This window comes from Trichosurus vulpecula, chromosome 3, assembly GCF_011100635.1.
Source record: "Trichosurus vulpecula isolate mTriVul1 chromosome 3, mTriVul1.pri, whole genome shotgun sequence".
Taxonomy (NCBI): Eukaryota; Metazoa; Chordata; class Mammalia; order Diprotodontia; family Phalangeridae; genus Trichosurus; species Trichosurus vulpecula.
The window spans coordinates 198,249,269-198,260,151 of record NC_050575.1 but is presented as its reverse complement, the minus strand read 5'-3'; the positions used below and the strand labels follow the sequence as shown (position 1 = coordinate 198,260,151).

Below are 10,883 nucleotides of genomic sequence, written 5' to 3'. Positions count from 1 at the left end.
ACAATTTGAAATATCTCATTGGAAAAACAGCTGACCTGGAAAACAGATCCAGGAGAAATAAATTAAATTTTTTTGAACTACCTGAAAGCCATAATAAAAAAACAAGAGTCTACACATCATCTTTCAAGAAGTTATCAGGGAAAACTACCCTGATGTTTTAGAACCAGAGGGTAAAATAGAAATTGAAAGAATCCACTGATCACCTGCTGAAAGAAATCCCCAAATGAAAACTCTCAGGAATATTATAGCCAAATTCCTGGTCAAGGAGAGAATATTGCAAGCAGCCAGAAGGAAACAATTCAAGTATCATGGAGCCACAGTCAGGATAACACAAGCTTTAGCAGTTTTTACATCAAAGTATTGGAGGGCTTAGAATATGATATTTCAGAGGGCAAAAGGAGCTAGGAGTACAACCAAGAATCATCTACCCAGCAAAATTGAGTATAATCCTTCAGGAGAAAAAAACTTCAATGAAATAGAGGATTTTCAATCATTCTTGATGAAAAGACCAGAGATGAAGAAAAAATTTGATTTTCAAACACAAAACTCATGGGAAGCATAAAAAGGTAAACCAAAAAGAGAAATCATAGGGGACTTAATAAGGTTAAACTGTTTACATCCCTACATAGGAAGATGAAACTCATAAGAACTTTCTCATTATTAGGGTAGTTAGAAGGAGTATATATAGACAGAGGGCACAAGTGTGACTTGAATATGAAGGGATGATATCTAAAAAGAATAGAATTACGGGGTGAAAGAGGAATGTACTGGGAGAAAGGGAAAAGGAGAGGTAGGATGGGGTAAATTATCTCACATAAAAGAGGCATGAAAAAGCTTTCACACTGGAGGGGAAGAGAGGGAGATGAGGGGGAGTGAGTGAACCTTACTCTCATAGAATTGTCTCAATAAGAAAATAACATACACATTCAATTGAGTATAGAAATCTATCTTACCCTACAGGAAAGTAGGAGGGAAAGGGGATAAGAGAAGGGGAGTTATGATATAAGTGAGGACAGACTAGGGCAGGGGATAGTCAAAAGCAAAACACTTTTGAGATGGGACAGGGTTAAAGGAGAGAGAGAATAGAATAAAAGGAGGGAAATATAGTTAGCAATATAACTGTGAAAAAAATTCTGAAACAAATTTCTCTGATAAAGGCCTCATTTCTCAAACATATAGAGAAGTGAGTCAAATTTATAAAAATAAGAGCCATTCTCCAATCAATAAATGATCAAAAGATATGAATGGTTTTCAGATGAAGTAATCATAGTTATTTATATCTATATGAAAAAATGCTCTAACTCACTATTGACAGGAGAAATGCAAATTAAAACAGTTCTTAAGTACTACCTCATATCTATTAGATTGGCTAATAGGACGGAAAAGGAAAATGACAAATATCAGAGGGGATGTGGGGAAATAGGAGACATTAATGCATTGTTGGTGAAGTTGTGAACTGATTCAACCATTCTGTAGAGCAATTTGGAACTACGGCCAAAGAGCTATAAAACTATGCATACCCTTTAACCTAGCAATACCACCACTAGGTCTGTATCCCCAAAGAGATAGAAAAAACAAAAAGGAAAAGGACCTATATGTACAAAAATATTTATAGCAGCTCTTTTCTGGGGACAAAGAATTAGAAATTGAGGGGATGCCCATCAATTGGGGAATGGCTGAACAAATTGTGGTATGTGATCATGATGGAATACTATTGTGCTATAAGAAATGATGAGCAGGATGCTTTCAGAAAAACCTGGAAAGACTTACATGAGCTGATGCCAAGTGAAATGTACTGTGTACAAAGTAACAGCAATATTGTAAGCTGATCAGCTGTGAATGACTTAGCTATTCTCAGCCATACAATGTTCTAAGACAGTTCTGAGGAACTTATGATAAAAAATTCTATCCACCCCAGAGAAAGAACTGATGGTGTCTGAATATAGATTGAACCATACATTTTTAACTTTATTTTTCTTGAGGTTTGGGTTTTTCTTTTGGGTCTATGTTTTCTTTCACAACATGACTAATATGGAAATGTTTTGCATGACTACACATGCATAACCTATATTGAATTGCTTGCTTTCTCAATGGGTTGGTAGGGAAGGAAGGGAGAGAATTTGGAACTCAAAGCTTTGAAAATGTGTTAAAAATTGTTTTTACATGTAAATGGGGAAAATAAAGTACTAAATAAATTCAGAAAAAGAAAGAAGGAAGGAAAGAAAGGAAGGAAGGAAGGAAGGAAGGAAGGAAAAGAAGAAAGAAAGAAAAAAAGAGAGAGAGAGAGAGAAAGAAAGAAAGCAGGGACAATTTAAATGTCTTGATATCCACAGTGCCAAGTGCAGCGCTTTCACATCTAGTCATGTGCCTAATGTTTGTTGTATTGAAATGACCCAAATAGAATTGAGGTCAGAAGATTTGAGTTCAAGTCCCAATTCTAACCCTTCCTTGCTTCTTGGGCAAAGAAGCTCCTTTTCTTTGGGTCTCTGAGCAACATGTGCAAAATGAGGGCCTTGGACTAGATGAAGGCAAACCCTGTCCCTGCAAGGACTGTGTTCCAGTGCACCTGAAGAGAGGGGGAAAAGACAAAAAGAGCTTCTGCCCAGCAAGATCTCAATGTTATGATCTAACTTTCCATAAATTACATTTGCCGAAAATAAAATATTTAAAAGATGAACTGCAGGGCCTTCCGTAACATCCTTTGGTTCTATGTATCTAGACAGTCCTTGCTGTTTATTGTTATTTATGAAGTTAATTGAAGTGGGAACTTTCTGATTACTGGTCTAATTCTTCATGAGCTATTTCAAATAGGACTGGGATCCCTCAGGAACAGTTAAGACTAATTAAAACACTCGATAGAAATGATACCTTCATGGGTTAAAAGAAGCAATGAGTTTGGCCCCTTGAGTTGCTAAGGAATTCCAATCTATCCTTGATAGAGGTCACTCTGTGTCCTCCTAGTCCCTCGTGGAACCTGAAAAATGGCTCCTGCTCAGTCAGACTGCAGAAGGCGTTCTAAATGGCTGACCAGATGGCAACAGCTGCCAAAATGATGTCATTGATTTTTACTCTCAGTGGCCACTAAATCAAAATTCTTATGTATGAGGAGTCCTCTTTAGTCCAGTAATATGAGAAATAGAAATGTTTCACATTTTTTCTATGTATATTTGACTTTCTGAAATTGGATCCTATACACCAAAATTTATTCTCAGTTTCATAGTAGGGAAAAGCAAAGATCATTAAGTCAGAGGCTGAAAATGTTTTTCAAGTGTTTAGAATCAAAGTCTCACACCTGGGAAGGAAACTTACATATAATCTAGCTTTCTCCCAAAGCTGCAGTCCATAGAAAGCACACCATATTGGTGGTCATTCATCTACATTTTACTTGAACGCATCCAGCAATCAGAAAGCTCACTATCTTATGTAGTGACCTATTTAATTGTCATTCAATTCTCATTAAAAAAAAAAAAGTTTTCCTTATCCTAAAGCAGAATTTGCCTCACCATGAGTTCCATATATTGGTCTTAGTTCTGTCTTCAGGGGCCACACAAAATACTTTTCATCCTCTTCCATATGAAAACCTTTTAGATCAGGGGTGGGGAACTAGTGTCCTTGAGGCCAAATGTGGTCTCTAGGTCCTTAAGTGAAGCCCTTGGACTGAATCCAAAATTCACAGAATAAATCCCCCCTTAATAAAAGGATTTGTTCTATGAAGTTTGGATTCAGTCCATGCACTGCACTGGAGGACCTAGAGACCACATGTGGCCTCGAGGCCACAGGTTCCCCACCCCGATTAGATATTTGAAGTCAACCTTCTCCTCCCCACCCCCAACTCCCATCTTTACCTCTTTAGTTCCTTATATGCCATGAAGACTCTTCACCAACAGGGTTGCCCTCTTGGGTACCTGATCCACTTTGTCAACATTGCTATTTTTAAAAAAATTAATTTTATATTTTATTCTGAAACTAAACAACAAAAGAGAACATTTCCATATACACAGTACACCAAACAAAATTATATAAAACTGTGAATTTCCTTTTCATAACTATTTGTTTTTTAAAGTACAGCAGTGATTGCTCTGGCCCTCACTGCCTGACGGCCAGGCTTCTTATATTTCACCAGGGGAGTGCTGGCACCAGCTTATACCAGCCCTGGAGAGCCAATTGTTAAAATTTCAGTATGAGTATTCAGACCTTAGAAATTAAGAAATGCTATAAATCAGGGCTTGATTTATTATTTTGCTGGTTGTCTAGACTTAAGAAAGTTTTGGAAAATTTTTAATAACGTGCACTAAACTTCTAAGTGTGTTAGGGGTACATTTCTTTTCTAGAGAGCTGGTTATTAAACATTTACTAGCATGTCCCCGATTTCACCCCTCTAGCACGGTTCTCTGGTACTCTTAAGGGAGTTTGGGAGTGTTTAGTCTCTATCATTTGTTTGAGCTTCTACTGACTGTGTTCTCTCCTAAGGAGTTCCTTGGATCCAGGTTATATTTAACCTCTTAACAGTCAGAGATATAGCAGGAACAAGTGTACAGATATTCCCTCCTGCGCCTGGGAGAGACATAATCCCACTTTAGACCAAATCTCTAAGGAGGAGATGGGGATTAAGTGAACAGTCTAACTCAGTTCCTGCATTGCACAATCCTACCGCTCCAAGCCCAAAGCCTCTGTGGGTTTATGTTGTGGCATTCTGGCTTCTTTGGGCTTCCCTGCTGGGCTGGCAACAATACCTAGCCTGGAATGTTAGCTCCAAGGTTGCCATGGTTGAAGCTTCAAGCTCTAAAGACTATACCGGGTACACCTAGAACTGAAAAGGAGAAACAAAAGAGACCAAAAATTCAAGCCTGATACTTAGGCCACAGGGCCTAAAAGGTGGAATCCGGGGCAGGAAAGAGAAGTAGGCATTCCCATCACAGCTTAGTTTACCCCTCTCAGTCTGTTAATGAACAGGATATCTACTCCCTGGGCACTGCTAGAAAGAGAAAGACTGTCTCAGACTGGTGATTTTAAAGACAAAGTCTGTCCTGGCTACACAGCCTATGTAAAGAAGCTGCTTCCCCCTATGTGGAAGAGAAATGCAGGATGCCTTCTCCCAGAAGCAGGTTCATGCCATCTCCTACATAGGTCTTGGCATCTCAGGTGATCTGGGCATGCACAAAATCATGTTACAAACGAAAAGCATATAACACAGTAATTTCAAATCTGTCTTGCTAGTTTGTGCTTCTTTCTGAATTTCCTTCTGTTTCCTTCTGGGCCTTTTTTAAAACAAAGTTTAAGTGACCCTCTTTTTTCTTGAGATCACTTTTTCTAACGTCTCTTCCCATCCAGACTCTCTAATTAAAAACTTAGAGAAAAAAAAAAAGAACCAAACTGTTTAACAAATAAACATAGTCAAGCAAAATGAATCCACACGGTGGCCATGATCAAAGACAATGTCTTTTTGTGTAGGTTGAATCCATCACGTCTCTGGCAAAGAAGTGGGTAAGATATGTCTCCTCATGGGGACATGATTTATGAATCCATTGGTAAGAGTGTTCAAAGTTGATTTCCTTTACAATGTTCTTGTTCTCGTATATAGTGTTTTCTTCATTTCACTCTACAAAAGTTAATTCTACCCATGATTCTCTGAAATCATCTCTTTCATCATTCTTTATGAGATAATAATATTCTATTACATTGTGATTTGTTCAGTTGCTCCACAATTGATGAATCCCCCTCCCCTTCCTGATTCTCTTGTTGTTAGTTGTGTCTGACTCTTCATGACCCCATGTGGGGTTTTCTTGGCAGAGGTACTGGAGTGGTTTGTCATTTCCATCTCCAGTCATTTTACAAATAAGGAAACTGAGGCAAACAAGATTAAGTGACTTGCCCAGGATCACACAGCTAGTAAGTATCTAAGGCCAGATTTTTTTTTTTTTTACATCACAGAAAGATTTATTAGACCACAACTCTTGCAGAAGAAAACACAGCAAATCTTTTATTTCAATATGGTGTCACCTCGGGCTTCTTCCAATCTCTGCTGAGCCTTCTTCAATTCTTCTTCTTTCTTTTTTTGCTCTGCCGCTAGCTTCCGTTCTTTTTCTGCCGGTGGCTTTAGATAAGCATAGTGCTTCGAACCGTAGACTATGCCCAAGAGCAGGGCTGAATACCGTCCCGCCTTGATGAGCGGAGAGACATTCACGGGCAGCACCATTTTTTTCGCTGACCCTCGACCCGGAAGCCCTAAGGCCAGATTTTAACTCAGGAAGATGAGCCTTTCTGACTCCAGGCCTGGCACTCTATCCACTGTACCACTTGGTTTCCCCCTGACTCTAGTTCTTTGATCACCCTGGGTTTTCTCAGGGGAACCTTCTGTTCTTGCTTCCTCTGGACATAGAACGTGCAGGCCATACTTGTTTCTGCCTATCTCTGGTCTTGCTGGCAGGCTGTAGGACTGTTTGCCTGTGCTTGCATTGGCTTGGCTGGTGGCCCCCTTTCCAATTTCCTAGGGGCTTCTGGCTGACTTTTTGAGTATTCCATTAGAACTCCAGTTACATCTGGGGTGTAAATAGTTACTTACTATAGCTTCTCTTTGGATTTCTTTATCATTATTTGTTTGAGTAGCAGCTGTGTGGGGGCTGGACATTCTTTCTTTGTTCAAGCAGCCATCTCGGCTGGAATTTCTCACAAAATTTCTTCAAACATTATGCCTGTAGCTGAACTCAATACTCCAGATGGGTTTTGGCCAGGTCAGAAGACAATATGACTATTTCCTCCTTCCTTCTAGATACTAGATGACTATTACTTCATATTGAGATCACGTTAGTTTTTTTTTTGCCTGACATCATGCCGATGACTCATTTCTAATGCATAGTAAACTCAACCCCCAAAGTTTCTTTCACACAAACTATTGTTCAGCCACATCTCCCAGTTCTGTCATCCAGTGTCTTAATCACTCACCCCTCCCAGCTGTGTCATCACCAAAACTGTTATACATTCCATCAAGGGCTTCATCTAAATTGTGTTTGTTCTTTACCTACTATGTGCATATTAGCATTACAAATGGTGCCAAATAGGTTTTGCATTTATAGTCAAATAAGGAAGAGATACAGAAATGTTAAAAAAAAAAAGGAGAGAACAGAGGCAAATAAATGCTTGATGATCTGATGTAGTTTCTGAACAAAATCAATTTGTGCTGTTCCCAGCAGGACGTTGAACTATGTTCTAAATAGCTTGACTCAGTGATAGTTCTTTGGGCAGGATTTTAGATACAGCCTCATTTAGAAATGGAGAAAATGAGCTGGCTAATGAACATACGATTGGTTTTACTGGACTGGCTTCAATGCCCCCTCCTCCATGAAACCTTCACTGATTTTCAACTGGAAGCATCCTCTCCCTTATCTGCTCTCCTAGCACTTTATATTCCTCTTATGGACTCATCACATTCTAATTTGCATTGTATATATCAGCATACTTGTCTTAGCCACTACCTGGCCCACAGAGGCCACCTCTGGTTGTCCTGATCTAGATCTTGCCACTGTACCCAGATGGTCCCAGAGGAGAAAGTGAGGCTGCTGACCTTGCACAGCCCTCCCTCACTTAAATCCAATTCACTTGCAAATCATGGCATCACCTTCCTGAGGTCATGGTCCTCTTGGAGAACAAAGGACAAACAACAACTGCAACTTGGGATGGGAGTGGAAGCCCATTCTTTCAACAGGATCTTAACATCATAGAAGTAAAGCTGGAGGGTACCTGAAAGGACATCTTGTCCACCCATTACATTGGACACTTCCATACACGTGAGGAAACAGGCTCTACTTTTTATTATTTGTGTGACCTTGGGCAAGTCACTTCCACTCTTTACATATTGTCTTTCCATATTAGAATGTAAGTTCCTTGAGGGCAAGGACTGTTTTATTTGCCTTTATTTGTCTCCCCAGCTCTTAGCATGGTACCTGGCTCATAGTGAGTGATCAATAAATGCTTTATCTATCTATCTACCTATCTTTCTAGCATCTTTCATGTATTTGCCTGTCTGTCCATCCAACTATTCATCTATCTATCTATGTATCTATCCATCTACTCCTAATATTTTTCATGTTGTATGGAGTCATTGATTTCTGTTTGGTCTATTCTAATTATCAGGGAGCCCATTACTTGGATGAGGTTCACCACTTTCTGTTATGAACAATTTAATCTTCCAATTCTTTCTTCTAGGGCTTTTATACGATTTTTTTATTTCTTGTTAAAACGTTCTCTTAGGTATTCAGTTATGGAAAATAAATTTTTTTTCTGTTGAGCCTCTGCTTAGAGTTGTTATGGAATTATTCTCTTCTTCTAGATTTGATTTTTAAAATTTCAATATATTTATTATAATTCATTAAGGGATATGTATCTTCTTGTTTTTTTCTCATCTCTCCAGCTTTAGTTCCTTAACTGAGGATTTGTTCCAGAGCTAAGCTCTGACTCTTGCTGTCTTTTTTTTGTGGTTAGCTTTACTAGATTTCAACCCAGGTTACCTAGGCAAACATCCTGATCTCTGCCTCCTGGGTTAGGGCCCATTGGATTTTGAGGTACTGTTTCAGAACAAAACATGAGCAATCTCAGAGATCTGGTCATGGGGTACTCCAGTCTGACAGCTATTACACCTGGACTGGTAGTGATTGACATTCTCATTTGCTTCCAAGGTCCACCCTGTGGGTTTCTGAGCATTCTGGGACTTTCTCATAGCAGCCCTCCACTTCCATTGCCTTGCAGATACAGAATCTTTCTTCTGTCCTTCTTTCTTTTTTCTTTCTTCTCTTCCTTCCTTCTTTCTTTTTTTCTTTGTTTCTTTTCTTTTTCCTCTTCCTTCCTTCCTTCCTTTTTTCCTTCCCTTTAACTACATTGCCTCCACTATCCAGAATTATGCCAGGTACTTTATTTCTTTAATAATCTGCCTTTGAAGATCTCAAAGCATTTTTCTCATTAAAACCTGAATGATTGTAAATATATTTTAATAAGAGTGGGAAAGGCTATCTTGTTTGGGCCCCGATTATCTCAGAGTGAATGTAATTAACAATTGTTTCTGTTTTGGCTAGAAATCCTAAGGGTCTTGCCCATCCCAGATTGATTTTTTTTTTTGACTAGGTAAAAGAGGCCATTCTCTGACTCATTTCTTACCTAGCCTTAATCACTGATTGGGCATTGCCTCAGGCAAACTGAGAACCAGGAAAGAACTTAGCTTAAAAGGCCAAGGTCTCCCACTGCGTCTGGGGCCACCTCCAGTCATCCTGAGCTATATGTTTCCACTGGACCCAGATGGCTCCAGAGGAGATAGTAGGGCTGGGGAATGCCATGGTCCTCCTCCAGAACGAAGGACAAACAGCAACAATCTGGCCCACACACTTCATTTGTTGCCATTGCTTACTTAGACCTGAAAGGATTTTTAGAGCTCATCCAGTTCAACTCCCATTTCATTTTACAGAGGAAGAAACTGTGACTTATTTAAGGTTGTTGGACAATTGTTAAAATGAAACTCATTCTAGTTATTAATTAATGTAACCTTTATAAGACTCTGAGGATCCTAACCCAATATCCACTTGCATTGGCAAGTTGGGATCCCGGAGGACAGCTACATTTCCTCCACAGAGGTCAAGGGGTTACAGTGATTTTGTAACGCGTTTAGCCCTAGTTTCCATTCTGATATATTCTCTCCAACATAAAGTGCCCAGTGACAATATTTCCTTCCTGTCATCAATACCACTGATTAGTGTTCCACTATGAATTTAACCAGTTCGTATCTCATCTAATATTATGCATAATTAATCAGGTTGGGTTTTTTGTTTTTGTTTTATTTTTATTTTTTTTTTACAAAGGGAAATTTACTGAGAAGATATAGAAAGACTAGAAGTATAAACACATCCCCCGAAAACGGGAGCACGCCATCCCCTCTAGCACTGTGATCCCTGGGACAGAGGACTCAAAGGTAAAGTGGCTGCTACAAACATTCTTCCTACCGCTAAATTTACTTGTGGGTCCAGCATAGCCAAAGGATTAGTCACTCCATTGCTTGCAGGACATGGGCTTTTGACCGCTTGGCTGATGCACTGCCAGACTGGAACAAGCAAGTTGCTCCTCAGGGCTGAAGCAGCTATGGCTGTTGGTAAATTCTGCTGGCTCTAATGACCTTTTGTCCTGTTGCCAATCACCTTTCACCTTGTTTGCCACCAGGGAAAAGGGAGATTAAGTCAGCTGGTTAGGGCCTTTTGTATGCACACTCAGTTCCAGCTCAGCCACCAATCGAAAGGCTTTCCTTCACCACTCAGTAAGAACAGGAAACAGTCATGGAATACATGCATAGAGGCCCCTCCATTCTGCATCATCACATACTTCTAGCAGCAGGCATACCATGTGGGTTACCAGTGGCAGTGGTGGTGAAACAAGCATTTTTAAAGTACCTACTATGTGCCAGGTACTATACTAAGCATTTTACAAATATTATCTAATTTGATTCTCACAACAACCCTGGGAGACAGGTGCTATTATTATCCCAACTTTACAGTTGAGGAAACTGAGGCAGACAAAAGAAAAGTGACTTGCTCAGGGTCACACAGCTAATAAGTCTGAGGTGAGATTTGAACTCCGGGCTTACCTGGCTCCAGGCCCAGCACTCTATATACTACACTATTGAGCTGCCTCAACAGGCAGGACTAATTAATTACACAAGCTTCAGGACTAATTGGCCAGTCTTTTGTTAGAGTAACACTTTCCACACCTTCTAAGGTCAATTCATAGAGATCTAGATTCATGGAATTGTGAAGCTAGAAAGTTCTGATTCAATTCAACTAAGCACAGGCTGCAAAAACACAAATGAAACCCTATCTCTTTTTAAGAAGCTCACAACCTTAGAGGAATAC

General features: G+C 39.6%; 1 protein-coding gene across 1 annotated transcript; it reads right to left on the bottom strand.

Annotated features, from left to right (window-relative positions):
• Positions 1 to 5,908: 5,908 nt before the first annotated feature.
• LOC118844541 (ATP synthase subunit e, mitochondrial-like) lies at positions 5,909 to 6,218 on the bottom strand. Its single transcript, XM_036752448.1, has one exon. It carries the CDS (start codon positions 6,194 to 6,196, stop codon positions 5,981 to 5,983), a length of 216 nt encoding a protein of 71 aa, XP_036608343.1. The 5' UTR covers positions 6,197 to 6,218; the 3' UTR covers positions 5,909 to 5,980.
• Between the last annotated feature and the right edge of the window lie 4,665 nt (positions 6,219 to 10,883).